General features: G+C 52.1%; 1 protein-coding gene across 3 annotated transcripts in view; it reads right to left on the bottom strand.

Annotated features, from left to right (window-relative positions):
• CIC (capicua transcriptional repressor) overlaps positions 1–16,834 on the bottom strand; it is a 47,261-nt gene that overhangs the window by 25,201 nt on the left and 5,226 nt on the right. For all 3 annotated transcript variants that reach the window (XM_083626692.1, XM_083626690.1, XM_083626691.1), the window contains exon 2: positions 14,205–16,787. In XM_083626692.1, the coding sequence (XP_083482818.1) occupies positions 14,205–16,755 (2,551 nt within the window). In that variant the 5' untranslated portion in view covers positions 16,756–16,787. The remainder of the gene's footprint in view (positions 1–14,204; positions 16,788–16,834) is intronic.

Below are 16,834 nucleotides of genomic sequence, written 5' to 3' on the forward strand. Positions count from 1 at the left end.
GGCAGTAAAAGGGAAGATGGGGGTGGGTAAGGATGGGCAGGAAGTCGTGACGGGGCCAACCAGGTCAAGAGTAAGAAAAAAGAGGAAACAAGTAGGGCTGATGCAGTTTTGTTTTGTTTTTAAGACAAAACAAAGTAGGGAGGGGATATTAAGGAAAGCTGTGCAAGATTTGTGGTGTTTGGCCCCCCCCCCCCCCCGCTTATTGACTTAGCGCACAACGGTCTAGGACCTGGGAGAGACCAGGGTTCAAATCCTTGCTCAAGAGGTGAAGCTGCCTTGGCGTGACCTTGGACCAGTCACCACCTCTGAGCCTGGGCTTGTTGTGGGGATCAAATGAAGGATGTGGGGAGGGGGGAGAGAGAGAGAACCAGGTACCCTACCCTGATCTCCTTGGGGAGAAAGGTAGAGTGTAAATGCAGTGCATACATGATACACCCCATATGCCCCTTCCCCACCCACTTTGTGCCCATGTGGGCACCCACTTGGATTGTGCTCATTCCTGTGGCCACACATGCCCTGGCAGATGCCTGTGAGGGGGCACCACATCGAGTAGATGCAGAGGCATGGACACACACATACACACCAGCATACCCTTGATAAGGCGCACGCCTGGCTAGCTATACGCATGGACAGACCCACACGTGGGATTAAGCGCATCCTTGTCTAACACCTGAATGGGGCACATGGGCGCGAGCCCAGCTAAGCATGCAGGCTGATGGAGGACCTTTTAAGATGAGTGCATCACCGTCATGCTCCCAGATACATACGTGTCCATACATTAAAGTCCCTCCTATCATACTACTCACACATATGCACTGAAGCTGCTTCTGCTGGCAGGCAGCCCAGTGCGGCTGGGGATTAAGAGCTTGCAGCACAGACGCATTCCTGGGATAATCTATCCTCCCTAGGGCAGGGTGGCGGGAAAAAGGAGTGTGGGCGAGGGGGGGCAGAGAGGCAGTGAACCCCGAGTGTCGTGCACTCCAGGGCACCCCCCCTCCCTGCCTCCGCTTGCCTCCCTATGACTCACACTCGCCTCCTCCCTTAGCCCCTTCCCGTCCCTGAGTACCACAGCCCCTTCCCCCGCAAGACTGACTCAATGCTGCCTCTGCTCACAGCTGGGGGTGGGTGGGTTGTAGCCAGCCTCTTTCCCCCAGCAGGCAGCCAATAGGCTATGAGGTGAAGTAAGGAGACACGTAGGAACACCCCCCCCCCATCACAGACACACACACACCAATACACAAGCACACACACACTAGATCTGGGCACAAGGCCAGGCCTGGGCGAGGATCCCATTGTTGAGGGAATTGGGGGGGGGGTGAGAAGGAGAGGACACAAACACACCACTCCCAGCACGCTCTGCCTTACGCCGAGGGCGGGGTGGAAGGGAAGACTGACCATGACGTTGGGGCTGGGGCGGGGGGGGGGGGAGAGAAAAAAACAATTGCACAGAAAAAGCGCCACCCACGCTCCCTCTGCAATGCTCCCTCTGCAGTGCACATTGACTCACATGCAGAGAACTCATAGGAGCCTTCCTCATGCTTCTGCCCCGACACAGCCACGCATGCTGCATGCAGACCCGCTGCCTCACAGGAGCCCGCAGAACTTTTTTCCTGCAAACTCTGCAGCCCAAGGGCCACACACACACACACACACAACACACACACACACACCGCCTTCTTTCTCTCTCGCCAGCAAGTGCATTTTATGTCCGCTGAGTGCAAAGGACAGAAGGTACCACAGAGGGAGGAAAACATATTCACAGAACAGGAGGCACATGACACTCAAAACCCAGATATACCACTCTCGGGTGAACGACAGAAATCAAAGCTGTATCTTAAGTTCCTTACTTCAAGGTGGCTTAAAGGGAGGGGCGACTTACAGCGCACCATCCTTTCCGTCTAAAAGGAATGCGGAGGGCCTCCAGATTAAATGGACCTAAGAGTTGGCCACCAAATCCCAGACGATCCATAGTTCCTCCAAGGAGTTCAGGGCCACATAAAGGGATCTGTCCCAGAACACTGAGCCTTTCTAGTTCTCATCCGCATAATGCAAGCAAGCAACATTAGAAGTTTCACTGGTGTGTGTGTGTCTTGCTTCTTCAGTGCCCACACTCACTCTCTGTAGAGAAATACATTCTCTCACATGCAAAAGCTCATGTTCGGTGAGGACACAGGAACACACTGCTAGAAATGAAGGCCTCCTTTTTTCACGGGAAGATGAGGAATCATAGAATCATAGAGCTGGAAGGGACTCTGAGGGTCAACTGTTCCAACTCCCTGCAAAACAGGAATCTCAACTAATGCATCTATGGCAGATGACCACCCAACCTCTGCTTAAAAACCTCGAATCAAGGAGTCCACCATCTCCGGAGGGAGACGGGCTCAACTGGGATTGTCCACCTCTTTCAAGGCGAATATGCTTCTGGCTTAATTCCTGTCCTGCCCTGACTGAGGCTAAGCCGTCACTCAATGTGGTCATCCCATAGCCGGGCTAAACCACGTCAGGCCTAAAGATGCGCATGACTCAATGCTCTTCCATACAAAAAGCATGCATTCCACATAGAAAACTGAACATGGGGGTGGAGGTGAGGTGAGAGCCTTACTCCTCAACATGCTAGTAAACAGCATGGAGGGATATTGATCACAGTTACCGTAAGTGGAAGATTATTCAATCATCTGAGTCACTGCCTGAGTTGAAAACGGTACGACTCAGACACAGGTTGACCACCCCCAGTGACCACTAGCCGTTAAACGTTTGTCGACCTAGTACTGTGTTGATACAAATACAACACCAGGCACTGTAGGGGAAAAGCTGCGTTCTTGTGCACACATGCAAAGCTGCGAAGAGGGCAACCGCAGATGCCTGCTGCCATCTGTTCCCATCTGGATTTCCCACACAGCAGTAGGCTGTGTGCACACTCTGGCCCCTGCTGCATGGGGAGTTTTGCATCCTTCTGTAGCAGGGTATGTTATACAACTGGCTTGCTGGCGTGCTTTCGGCACTGTCCTCTGTCAAGAGCACAATCATTTACCATACTAATATCCTGGCACTTTCCAGGGTGTAGGGAACATCCGGAATTGTGTAAGAGCAGGTATTCAGTGCTGGAACTAGGTACACGCTGCATTACATAATAGGGAGAAAGCCACACATCACACCTTATACAACAACCCAGGGCATCAGAGTTCCACTAATGTCTGATGCAGTGGAAGAGGAAAAGGAGACCTGTGTCCTGAAACTCTCATGCTATGAGACCCACAGCCTGGCCTGATATAAGACAGCTTCCTATTCATCCATTTCACCAAGTATTAACTACTCTGACTGCCAATGACTCTAGGGATTGGGGGCAGGAGGTCTTTCCCATAACCTGCTGCTACTTGATCCATTTTATTTTACCTGAGAATGTCAGTGGTTGCACCAAATACCTTCTTAGGTACAAAGCATGTTCTCAAGCACTGAGCTACGGCTGGTCCTAATCCAAACATTGCAGAGAGGTGCATCAGAGAGCCAGAGCCTGTTGCAAGTCTAATGCAAGTCGAAGTCCACATCCCTCCCAGTCATGCTTTGCACGTTTCTCATGGTGAGCACTGGTGGATCCAGGCTGGCGAATAAAGCATGAAAAGCCTCTCGGACTCACATTGCAAGAACATCCAGAGGGGGTGTGGTTTTAGCCAGTGTGGTGTAGTGGTTAGAGCGGGGTTTCCCAAACTTGGGACTCCAGCTGTTTTTGGAATACCGTTCCCATCATCCCTGACTACTGGGTCCTGCTAGCTAAGGATGATGGGAGTTGTAGTCCAAAACAAGCTGGGTTAGAGTGTCCCAGGACTAGAGCCTGAGAGACCAGGTTCAAATCCCCACTCAGCCATTAAGCTCATTAGGTGACCTTTGGCCAGTTACTGTTTTCCAGCCTAGCGTACCTCACAGGAAAAAATGTATGCCCCCTTGAGCAAAAGTGGGATATAAAATAAACTAACTTGTTGCAGCCAAAAAAACCCCAAAAATGTCTGACAGCCCTTTAAACCCTAATGAATCTATTGTGGTATAAGCGCTCATGGATTACTGCATACAGTGGACTCTAGTCCACGAAAGGTCATACAGTGGTACCTCAGGTTACATATGCTTCAGGTTACCTATGCTTCAGGTTACAGACTCTGCTAACCCAGAAATAGTGCTTCAGGTTAAGAACAGAAATCATGCTCCGGCGGCAGCAGCAGGAGGCCCCATTAGCTAAAGTGGTGCTTCAGGTTAAGAACACTTTCAGGTTAAGTACAGACCTCCGGAATGAATTAAGTACTTAACCCGAGGTACCACTGTACTTTAATAAATGGGTTAGTGTTTAAGATGCCACAGGATCGTTTTGTAGTTTCCCTCCCACATGCAAGTCTGCCAAGCTTGATCGCTTTCCACAGAATGATGGTTTCCTTTTATAAAAGCACAAGACAGGTGTGGAAAGCCAGCTTGCAAGCATGAAATTCGCACTTTCAGAGGAAGTGCGAACGTACCCCGAGGTTTGCTCGAGCGGCACCACGGCTGCGCCACGGGGAAATACGTGCACGGTGCAACTGCAGAACACACGTGTGCATGCGATGGATATGCCCGTGCACACAATTGCGCAAGCACGCCCACGCTCAGTGCGAGTACACAAATAAACCCATCGCATGTGAGGGTGTGGGAGTTAGGGAGCCGGCACTACTGCAGTACGCACAAAATGCACCTAAGCCCCAAGCCATATGCACAAATGTACAACTCCCCTAAATCTGGATCTGGTCTCTCCCGTTGCTGATAAAAATAGAGATGGGGCTCCGGGCGAGCAGCAGGGAGATGGTAGCCTTGGTTACCAGTTGCCGAGACAGCAAACTGCAGTTGTGAGGCTGCAGGGAGATGGAGCCAGTGCCTTGGGAATGGGAGAAGCACATGCCACGCTCTCCCTTACCTCGCATGCTCTAGCCCTCACCTCTGTCCCAGGCGCGCTCTTCCCTTCATATGTCCTAGCACCCCAGAGCAGGATGTGCACAGACCCAAGCAACCGTGAGCCACGGTGTCCTGGACACACAGAGCTCCAGAACCTGCCCATCACCACTGCCAAAATGAGGGCCCCAGAGAGCAAACCTCAAATGTAACCGCCTGATCTCAAGTCCCTAAAGAGTGTGTCTAGTTGGGTGCAGAAACCTGGCAAAGCACAAGCAAGCATTCTTATCCACCCCAAAAGGTCTCTCCCAGGGGTGAAAGGGATGGGCTCAGAGGCAGTGTTTGAAATTAGCCAGGTGCCAGGCGCATTTTGTGCCTGGCTTTCGACCACTTGCGACCAAGTGAAGGTGCCTGGGTCCCAGGATGGCGCCTGAGATCTCCACCATCTGGGGATCGATCATTGGATCTGAACTGTTTTCATCCACTAATACCCCACCCAGTTATATTTCATCTGCACAATCGGAATGAATTTCTGGAAGCCAATAGTTTTTTTCTACGCAGCCCGAGCAGGAACAGTCGCCATTAAGAGAAAGAGGTTGGAATAAGCCAATATACATGTGGACCGTTCCTGGAGCAAGGGACTTTTCTTCTTTAAGTTCTCAAAGCTTTTAACTTAGCTCGTCTGAACCAGACAGATGAGAATAAATCACAGTCAGTCCATCGTCTGGAAAGTAAGACTTTAGAGCCATCTTGCCCCAAAATGGCAACTAGACGTTCCCTTTTGGCGATAGCAACCTTGGCTTAATGAGCCATTTGGCGTCTAGCTTATATATCTGAGCTTCTAACACTGCTCAGAGGTACCCAGTGGTATGGAGTTTGGCTCTCACATTATGATTTTGGTGACAGCAGCCACCAGGGGGAGAAAAGAGGTCTGTGTGGCTTCTTATGGTACAGAACAGTCGCTGGGGTGGGGGGCAAGCTGCAGCCAACCAGCCGTTCCGTGTATGTTCCTCTTTCTCCACTCACTCATGCAAGCATCACGTGAAGCTTCAGCAGTCTTGCGCATGGACGATACACAAAACACAGACTGGTGTGCAACTGGTCGTCCCTATGGGTACCGACAGTTATATTAATGGCAAATCCAAGTGAGAAGTCTTGTCCACACACGGATGGATGGGCAAACGTACCGCGACACCTGGACACATGTTCAGCCATGTCGCAAACCGTATCTACCTGCATGTGGGAATGAGTCAAATGTCTAATAAAGAAAAGTCATGTCTGAACTAGTCTCTTGGCTGCGGCAAATGCTTCAACCCTGGTGTCTCAGGGTCAAGAACTGGATGGTGCAGCAGGCATGACTTGCTGCAATGAAGGAATCAGGGGGGTGGGTGCGGGGTCACAGCACTGGGTCTCCCCAGAACTGCCTCCATATTCATTCTGCACACTAAAGCCCCATCTGCACTACCTATTTAAAGCAGCATCATTCTGGGAACTGTAGCTCTGTGAGGGGAATTGGGGTCTCCTAACCACCTCCAGTAAGGGACACGGGTGGCGCTGTGAGTTAAACCACAGAGCCTAGGACTTGCCGATCAGAAGGTTGGCGGTTCGAATCCCCGCAACGGGGTGAGTGCTCGGTCCCTGCTCCTGCCAACCTAGCAGTTCGAAAGCACGTCAAAGTGCAAGTAGATAAATAGGTACCGCTCTGGCGGGAAGGTAAATGGTGTTTCCATGCGCTGCTCTGGTTCACCAGAAGTGGCTTAGTTATGCTGACCTCATGACCCGGAAGCTGTACAGCGGCTCCCTTGGTCAATAAAGCGAGATGAGCGCCGCAACCCCAGAGTCAGCCACGACTGGACCTAATAGTCAGGGGTCCCTTTACCTTTTAACCACCTTCAGTACCCTAAATAAACTACAGCTCCCAGGATTCTTTGGGGGAAGACATAAAATCTTAGAGCTGGAAGGGACCCATGGGCAGGGTTCAAAACTTTCATCAGCGCAAGCAACTTCTGAGCTCTGGGCGCAGTACTGAGCCTAAGATTTGAGATTAAAACTGCAGAAAGAAAGGAAAGGGGGACCTTTTTTGCCTCCCCATTTCCAGCTACTCTGAATACTGGAGAAGAGAACCTCTTAAGAATATTAGGGGGGTGGGCAGGAGAAGGACTGGACTGTGTGAAAAATGAGCATAATATTTTAGCTGCAGTTCCTTAATTTTCAGCTTTCTATTTTTGTTATTAAAAAAAGCGCGCCTAGGTGCCATTTAGCTCCTGGATTTCATATCTCAGTTTCTAACACTGCCCACGGGTTATCAAATCCAGCCCCTTGCAATGCAGGAATCTCAACCAGATCATGCATAACAGATGGCCATCCGACCTCTGCTTAAAAACCTCCAAATAAGGGGAGTCCACCACCTCCCTCTCGTGGGAGTCTGTTCCACTGCCGAACAGCTCTGACTGTCAGAAAGTTTTTCCGAATGTTTAGTCAGAACTTCCTTTCTTGTAGGGTTGCCATATTTCAAAAGTGAAAATCCGGAAACAAAAGCAATTGACATTTTTTGTGCTACTTTTAAGGGAAATTGGCAAAAATGACACTGCTGGCATTGGCTGCCGTATGTCCAGATTTTCCCGGACATTTTGCCACTTTCCGCCCGGACACTCCTTCTGACTGCAGTATTCCGGGTATGTCCGGGAAATTTCGGATGTATGGCAACCCTAAAGTTTCTTGTAACTTGAAGCCCCTGCCTCAAGTCCTACCATCAAGAGCAGGAGAAAACAAGCATGCTCCCTATTCTATTTGACAGCTTTTAAGATGGCTATCATATCTCCTCTCAGTCTCCTCTTTCCCAGGCTAAACATACCCAGCTCCTTCAAGCACTCCTCATAAGGCTTAGTTTCCAGACCCTTGATCATCTTGGTTGCCTTCCTCTGCACATGTTCCACCTTGTCAACATCCTTCTTAAATTGTGGTGCCCAGAACTGGACACAGTATTCCAAGTGTGATCTGACTAAGGCAGTATAGAGTGGTACTATTACTTCCCTTGATCTGGACACTATACTTCTGTTGATGCAGCCTAGAATAGTGTTAGCTTTTTTTTGCTGCTGCATCACACTGTTGACTCATGTTCAGCTTGTGGTCCACCAAGACCCCTAGATCCTTTTCACATGTATTGCATTAAGTCAGGTGTCCCCTATTCTATATTTGTGCACCTGGTTCTTCCTACCTAAGGGCAGAACCTTGCATTTGCCCCCACTGAAATTCATTTTCTTAGCTTGCGCCCAGTTCTCCAAACTGTTAAGGTCATTTTGAATTCTGATTTTGTCTTCTGCGGCGTTAGTAATCCCTCCCAGTTCGGTGTCAATCTTCAAATCTGATGAGCATCCCCTCAATTCCTTCATCCAAGTCATTTATAAACAGGTAGAACAACAACAGGCCTAGAAGTTGTTTAAATGATTGTTTAAAGTTGCATGACACTTACTGAAATGCGTAGCAGGGCTGGGCAATATATTGTTGTCCCATCCAAAAACGGTTTGAAGTCCATATTGTGATATTGGTCTAGTAATTTTTGACCTGGCAATATATTGCAAATTGTTATATGTATGTGTGAGCTATGCAAAAATCACAATGTGGGGGAACGCATGAAGCCAGCCAAGGCCTCTACATAGCTTCATCCTCATTTCAGACATTGTGATATATTGGTATATCGCCATGTTTAATTGGCGATATATTGTGATGTAGGAAACCAGATACCGCCTAGCCCTAATGCATAGTGCAGATGGAACCCTTCCTACAAATTCTAAAGCCCTTTGCTATCAATAAGATCAAGTTCTAAAATGCCAACACTTCTGAGTATCTGTGTGGATTGGTATTAATCCAGCATGTCTGTGCTGGATGATCTACACAGCAGTCTTAAAAGCACCCCCTCAAAAATTGCTAGCCCACCTAGGATTGCCTTATTGTTATATCCTGCTCCGAGACCAACCAATACAGGGTGGGTTAGGAATATTTTAATAAATAACCTCCTAGCACATACCTCAGTCAGTAGTGGTACACAGCTGGCCTAAAAGGAAAACGGGGGGGGGGGGGGGGATAGAAGCAACTCCCTTCCGGTTTACAAGCTTCCCTGCCCGGAGACAATTTCTATTCACCATACGTGAGTAGATATTTAACCCTAACCCAGACCTCGGGGGGGGGGAGAGATTACCCCAGTGGTGCACTTTTAATTACAGAGTTTACACAGAAGTAGGCTGACAGGAAAGGATTCGGGTTTCCTAGGGAAACCTGAACCAGAAATTCTTCCTTTGCATCAGGAAAAATTCAGTTCGCATCAGGAAATTTTCTTATGCCCCGGAGAGCGACCTAATTGAGCATGTTCGTTTTACCTATATTTAGTAAGCAAAGCTAAACCGTTGGAAACTGCCGCGCTCGCCTAGCATTGTATTTGGGAACCAGCATCTCTCCGGTGTTGCTAATGCGCTTATGAAACAGAAAATTCTGCGTGGGGAAATAAAAGCGCTTTAAAATGGCACGCTGGAGCCAACCAGGTTCTCCCTCAGAGTGGACCCACTGAAAATGGGCCCAAGGTAGTCATGGAATCAGAGCTGGAAGGAATCCCAAGAGTCATTTAGTTCAACATCTTACAACACAGGACTCACAGCTAAAGCATCCCTGACAGATGGCCGTCTAACCTCTGCTCAAAAACCTCCAGTGAAGGAGAGTCCACAACTGTTCCACTGTCAAACAGCTGTTAGCAACAGAAAGTTCTTCCTAATGTTTAGTCGGGATCTCCTTTTTTGTAATTTGAATCCATTGGTCCAGGTCCCACCCTTCGGAGCAGCAGAAAGCAAGCTAGTCATGGTCATCCAATTCAATGAGTCTTCTCTTGAGCATGATTGACATTCAGCACAGCCCTTTCCATTTTGGAAAAATTTCCACCCCACATTATTTGCCTACCACATAGTCCTTCCAAGATATTACTGTGCTGGTAGCAAACAATATCCCCAAAGTTCGCCCACTTACCATTTGCAGTTCTCTTTAAGAAAGTTTCGGGCATGTCTATGTCTTACACACATATATGTACACATTCCAAGAAACACAACCGACTTTTGCATTAGGGGTTTTTCTAATTCTCTCAAAAAATGTAACTTGTTGGGGTAAAAGACTTTCGAGAGAAAGTGGCAGGCCTAAAAGCCTTCAAGGTGGTTTTTAACTCTCCCAGCCATTAATCATATGTCACACAGCTCTTGGCATCATCTAAGCAGGTTAAAAACAAGTTGATTTCAAACTGATCAAAACTAGCACTTAGCCAAACTGGTCGGTTGGTTGGCTGGTTAGTTAGTTAGTTAGCTATCCAACCTTTTCCCCAGAACAAAGACTCATGGTGGCTCACAAAAAAAATTAAACTGGACTTGGTAGCGTGAGACTCTTAAACTCAAAGTCGTGAGTTCGAGTCCCACCGTTGGGCAAAAGATTCCTGCATTGCAGAGGGTTGGATTAGGTTATCCTTGTGGTCCCTTCTATAATTCTGAGTTTAGGCTCCTGCTCCCAGCCTCGGGTTACAGATGCTTCAGGTTACATACACTTCAGGTTACAGACTCCGCTAACCCAGAAATAGTACCTCGGGTTAAGAACTTTGCTTCAGAATGAGAACAGAAATCACACGGCGGCAGCGGGAGGCCCCATTAGCTAAAGTGGTGCTTCAGGTTAAGAACAGTTTCAGGTCAAGAACGGACCTCCAGAACGAATTAAGTTCTTAACCCGAAGTACCACTGTATCCTGTTCTCACAGTGGCCAACCAGATGACTATGAAAAGCCTGTGTGCAGGACACAAACACTACCACCTGGGAACTTGCTTACTTATTTTTGAACAAACTTGTTTTTCTAGATCAGGCTTACCCGGCTCACAACCCAACCAAGTCAAATGCAACCCACCAAATGTGTACAGACACGAACAGGATAGTTTGGCTAACCTGGCATTGTGGCCTGCTTGGGACTGCAAACAGTCATGAGTGTAACCTTGGAGGTGGTTCAAAAGCATTATGGGCCTGTTCTCCATTCCAGAGTGCACTGGGAAGCAAGTGGCAGAACATGAGAAATCATGGGGGGGGGGGGGAATATCTAGACTACTGTAGGATCTCTCTTGCACAGACACACAGGCACTCTCATAGAATCAAAGAAGTGTAGAGTTAGAAGGGGTCATCTAGTCCAACCCCCTGCAAGGCAGGAATCTCAGCTAAAGCATCCATAACAGATGACACTCCATCCCTCGCAGGAGCTGGGACAAAACTTGGAAGCTCTGCGTGCCCCTACCTCCGGGAGGAGGAGAGAATCTGCTTCGTCAAACATCCAGCCACAACCAAAGGAGACCAAAGTTGAAATCCCAACTCAACCCTGGACAGACAGGGCTGCTGCCTTGAGCACATCACATACTCTCTCTGCTTCAGATTCCACAACTATCAAAGGGGACGGTTAATGGCCTTGGGCCCAATTCAGCCAAGGCTCAGTGCGGTTTCCGCCTACTTAAAATATCTCTTACTGAAAACAAAGATAGGAGTGCAAGGACTTTGCAGCTGGGTCGTGATGTAGGCTAGAGGTAAATTCACAGAGGAAAAAAATATCTCAATGGCCATTACCGTATTTTTCGCCCTATAGGACGCACTTTTTCCCCTCCAAAAATGAAGGGGAGATGTGTGTGCGTCCTATGGGGCGAATGCAGGCTTTCACTGAAGCCTGGAGAGCACCAGCGCCAGCCCCACAAGGTCGGGGGACAGAGGGAGGCGGAACGCCGCCATCCCGCTGTCTCCCGAAGTGGTTTGGAGGCTGACGGCGGGGAGACCCCGCCGCCAGCCCCGCAAGCTCCGGAGACAGCTGGGAGACGCAGCGCGTCTCCCTGCTGTCCCCGGACCTGATCTGAAGGCGGGTGGCGGGGAGAAGAGCGCTTCTCCCCGCTGCCTGCCCCGCAAGCTCCGGGGACAGCTGGGAGATGCAGCGCGTCTTCCCGCTGTCCCCGGACCTGGTCTGAAGGCGGACTGCGGGGAGAAGAGTGCTTCTCCCCGCTGCCGGCCCCACAAGCGCCTGGGGGGGAAATAACATTTTTTTTCTTTATCCCCCCCCCCCCGAAAAAACTTGATGCGTCCTATGGGCGGGTGCGTCCTATGGGGCGAAAAATACGGTAACTACAACAGTAATCACAAGAAGTAGGATTCTGAATAGCAGTTGCCTGAAGGCAGGCAGGCAGGCAGCGGGGTGTGGGGCTCATTGCCCCTTGTGCCCCTGCTTCCTGAAAAACACAGCAAGATACTGGGCTACAGTAGGAGTGGGGAGCATGGACGAGAGGGACCTATAAGGAAAGGCTGCAACAGCAAGAAAACTGCTGGCACATTTGCAAAGCTAAGCAGGGTCCAGTATGGTTCCAAACTGGATGGGAGACCATGTGTTGAGAGTCCTGCAGGGGGTATGGACTAGATGACCCTCGGGATCCCTTCCAACTCTACTATGATTTGGGACTCTTTAGCCAAGAGAAAGGTAAAGGAGAGGTGCCATGATAGAAGTTTATAAAATTATGCCTGCTGTGGAGAAAGTGGGGAGAGGAAAGTTTTTTTCTCCCACTAGAACTCATTGACGTCCAATGAAGCTGAAAGATTTGGGACAGAGAGAAGAAATAACTTGTTCACACAGCACAGAGTCTAACCATGGAACTCGCAGCAATGGCCAACAACTTGGGGCGGCTTTCTTGCCAGGATGGCTGTGTATTGCCTCCACGGATGGAGGCAGTATTGCTTTTGAATAAGAGTTGCTGGAAATCGCAAGAGGGGAGAGGGCTCGGACCCCGCTTGGTGGTGTCCCTCAGGAATCTGGTTGGCCACTATGAGAACAAGATGCTGCACTAGATGGGCCATGGGCCTGATCCTGCAGGGCTCCTTCTTCTGCTCTCATGACCTTTGGCCTGAAGCGGCAGGACTCTCGTGAAAATCTTGCCACCAGCTCAGTGTTTGAAATTAGCCAGGCGCCAGGAGCATTTTGCACCGGGCTATCGGCTACTTGTGGCTAAGTGAAGAGGCCTAGGTGCCAGGATAGGGCCTGACATATCCACCATCTGGAGGTGCGTGCCTGGGGATCATTGGATCCGGACTGTTTTCACGCACTAATACCACATCCTGGAGAATTCTATCAGTTATATTTTATCTGCAAGGTCAGGGTGAATTTCTGGAACCCAAATGCTGTTTCTGTGCAGCCTGAGCAGGAGCAGCGAACAACGTCATAGTTAATTGTTGTCGGTTGTCTTCACTTACCCCACCCCACTGCCCTGCTCACATTCACAGTTGTGAAGAGTATGCCTACGTTATGAATGGTCCATAAAAAGAGAGAGGTCGGAATAGGCCAATATATATGTGGACTGTTGCTGGATCAAGTGACTTTCCTTCTTTAAGTTCTCAAAGTTCTTAACAGAGCTCAAGGTTGTCATCTGAAATAGCCAGATGTTTAACTGAAAATCAACCACATTCAGTCCATCCTTTGACTTGCCCAAAAATGGCAACTAGACATTCCATTTTCTCGACTGTAACCTTGGCTTAAGGAGCCATTTGGTGCCTAGTTTACATATCTGAGTCTCTAACATTGCATCAGCTATTAAAAGGAGGTTAGGGTACAAACCCAAAATGGAGGACCAAAAAAACCTTTCGCCTCCCCTTCATGTTTGAATCACATCCGCACCAGGTTGGCTGCACAGAGCTGGAGAAAAACACTATCCTCAGATGAACTATGTGGACACTTTCAAACTCCCTCCTAGATGCAGCCTCAAAGCCAGCGTACATTTCCTGCTTCTGAACAGCACTGAGTAAAATATCTCTTTGTACATACAACTCATGGAGCACTTTCAATTCACAATGTCCTTCACAGTCCTGAATGCCCTTGCTTTCACAACAACCCTGCAGAGGAGGACGCTACTGCTGCCGCTGCCCAAAAAAGGAGTACTTGCTGACAGCAGCAGGGCAGCAGTGGCTGCTGAAATCAAATCTCCAGGGCCTAGGTCCAAAGCAAACTCTCTGGGCCACTAGGCCATACAGCACACAAGATCCCCACTCTCTTTCCGAAACAGAGTCGCAGCCTCTCTCGGTGCAAAGAAGAAAACAGTACAAAGTCAGAGCAGATTCAAAGCAGGCATATGCATAGGGCCTAACGCACAGACAAGTGCCTCGTTTTCACCTTCTACGGAATGAATCGTGGGAACCAACAATTGCAGTCCACACACAGATTGAAAACTGTGCCAGAAGGCGAAAACAAACAAAGCAACCAGCCCAACTCACCTGTCCCAGGCCTTCCCATGATTATCTCCTTCTTGGGCGTGGGGTGGCTGGTGTACTCTCCAGGGACGATGACAGGCAGGAGGGCTGCAGGAGAAGGATGGAAGGCGACCGGCTGGAAGGGGGAGGAGACGCTGAAGATGGGCGGGGCCTGCTCAGAGGCGGAAACCACGCAGGGCTGGCTGGAAGGAAGAGTCCGGCCCACGTTGATGGGCACCGGCATCTGCAGCTGCCCCTTGCCCGGAAGATGCTCCTTGGAGCCGGCCTTCCCCGCCCGCGGGCTGCCCACCCTCCCCTCCAGGGGCTTTTCGGTGAACTTGGAGGGCAGCGGCACGTCGGGATTCCGCACGATGACGGGCGAGTCCCTCTGCACGGCGGGCACCCTGCGCACGGTGGGGCTGGGGTCGGAGGTCAGCCCAGCCGGCGGGGGCACCAGCAGGAGCGGGGAAGCCTGTTGGGAGCGGGAGGAGAAGGGCCCCGCCCCGGCAGGCGACACAGCCCGGAAGCCAGCTGGTGTGGAAGGAGTGGGTGTGTGCGAGACAGACTCGACGCCCAAGTCGAGGCTCTCGTTCTTGTGGAAGTCGGCCGCTGAGCCTGTGCTGCTGTGGTGCGAGTCCCCGGCTTTCCGCTTGCTGGGGCTCATGGGCACGGTGAAAGTGAGGTTGGTCTGGAAGGTGATGCCCGAGTGGTGGCGCTCGCGGGAGGCTGCGTGGTGCAGCATCTCAGGGCTCAGCACGGCACCACCGACGCCCTTTGGCGTGCTGGCGCTCACGTGGCGGCTGCGGGCGGCAGCCCTCTGGATGACGGGCGAGGCATTGATGGGGCTGAAGTTGGCCGGGCGGAAGCCGAAGAGGGGCGAGGGAGAGGGAGAGGGTGCCGGTGAGAAGGGAGACTGGTTGGAGACGGGCGAGAAGGAAGGGGTGCCCGAGCGAGAGCTGCCCAGGGAGACCAGCATGACAGCTGCTTCGCACTCATCGAACTCAAAGCGGGACAGGTCGGCGGGGGGCACCAGGCGGGGCCGAGAGTCCCCCCGCGCGCTGCTGGCCTCGCTGTCCCGCGAGGTGTCATCCCAGTCAAATTCGGCACTGCCCTCTCGCAGCCCACTGGCCCGCCCCTCCGAGAGGCTCTCCATCTCCTTGGTGCGCATGGAGAGGTGGCGGGAGCAGTAGCCGCGCCGCTGCGACTCCTTCATGCAGCCCTCCCGGGAGCACAGCCGCCGCCACTGCTTCCCGTTGAACTTCTTGCGGATGCCGTTGGGCGTGCACACCACGTCCCCCTTCTTGTACTTCTGCTGGGCCGCCGTGAGGGGAGTCCGGGAGCGAGACGACCCCGGGGTGCTGCATTTGTCCACGGACATGACGCTGCTGCTGCGGCTCCCACTCGCATCCGGGCTCAGCAGTGGGGACGGCTGCTCAGGGAGCCGAGGGAAAGCCGGAGACTTGGGCGGGGACAGGATCTGGGGCGGCACCACCACGGACTTTTCCTCTGCCCGCACGCAGGCACTGATCTTGGAGACTTCCGCGTCTTCTGGTTGTTTCGGGTCCGGGCACGGGAGGGCCAGGGCGACCTTCTCTTCTTCCGGCAACGGAGGTGACTTTTCAGGCGGCTTGCTGTCCTCAAGGGCAGCTTCACAGCTCCACGGCGGGCGCAAGAGGCGCAGGGCCGAGCGTGTCACCCAGGCGGAGTCTTTGCGGGCTGCCGCAGTGCCAGGGAGGACGACGGGGCGGGCGAAGCGAACTTTGTAGGAAGCCGGCTTGGCGCTCACCTCGACGACGGTGCCTTCCCGGTAGGCCGTCTCCTCGGGGTCCGCACAAGCGCAGACCAGTGTGCCAACCGCCAAGGCCCCCGGTGGAGGCGTGGCGTCCAGGACCACGTCCACTGCGCCGGAGCCCAGAGCCCCTTCGTAGTACGCCGTGACGCGGTCGCCCACAAACTGCACCCCCAAGTCCTGCCCGCGGCGGATCTGCTTCACTACGGCCGGCTGAAAGAGCCCTTCGCGCCGGGCCAGCACCCGCTGCGAGCGCAGCTGCCGCAGGTCATAGCCGCTCGAGGCCGTGGCCCAGGTATCCCCCGCCCCTTTGTCGTTCTCGTCCGCAGAGTGCTCACTGGCGGTGTCGGTGCTGGACGAAGGGCAGCGCCTGGGCTCGTCCTCTGCAGGCCCCGCCGCACCTTCACTGCCGTTCGACTCGTCGCCCCCCGGGCACTTCCTGCAGGGTGCCCGCGACTTGAAAGTGGCCGTCTTGCGGTTCAGGGAGGCTTCCGCCCCGCAGGCCTCAGTCCCTGGGTCCCTGTCCCCCTCGGGCAGCTTGTAGGGGTCCTCGGGCGTCCCTGCCAACTCCTGCAGTCCGGGATCCATCTGCGGCTGCAGGCACCGGGCACCTGGGAAAGGCGGGGCTTGATCTAGAGACTCCTCCCCTGCTTCTTCTTCGGGCTTGGGCCCCTCCTCAGTGGCCTTGCGCTTCTGGGCCTTGGCTGCCCGAGTGGAGGGTGGGGAGCGGCTGCTGCTGCTGCTAGAGGAGGAGGAGGAGCCAGCAGCCTTCCTCGCTGGTTTCATATTCCCTCCAGGCTGGGTGTGGACTCAGGGAGCTGAGGAGAGAAAGACAAGAGGCAAAGGTTACAAGAGCAGGCAGAGG

This window comes from Podarcis filfolensis (assembly GCF_964270895.1).
Source record: "Podarcis filfolensis genome assembly, chromosome: 8".
Classification (NCBI taxonomy): Eukaryota; Metazoa; Chordata; class Lepidosauria; order Squamata; family Lacertidae; genus Podarcis; species Podarcis filfolensis.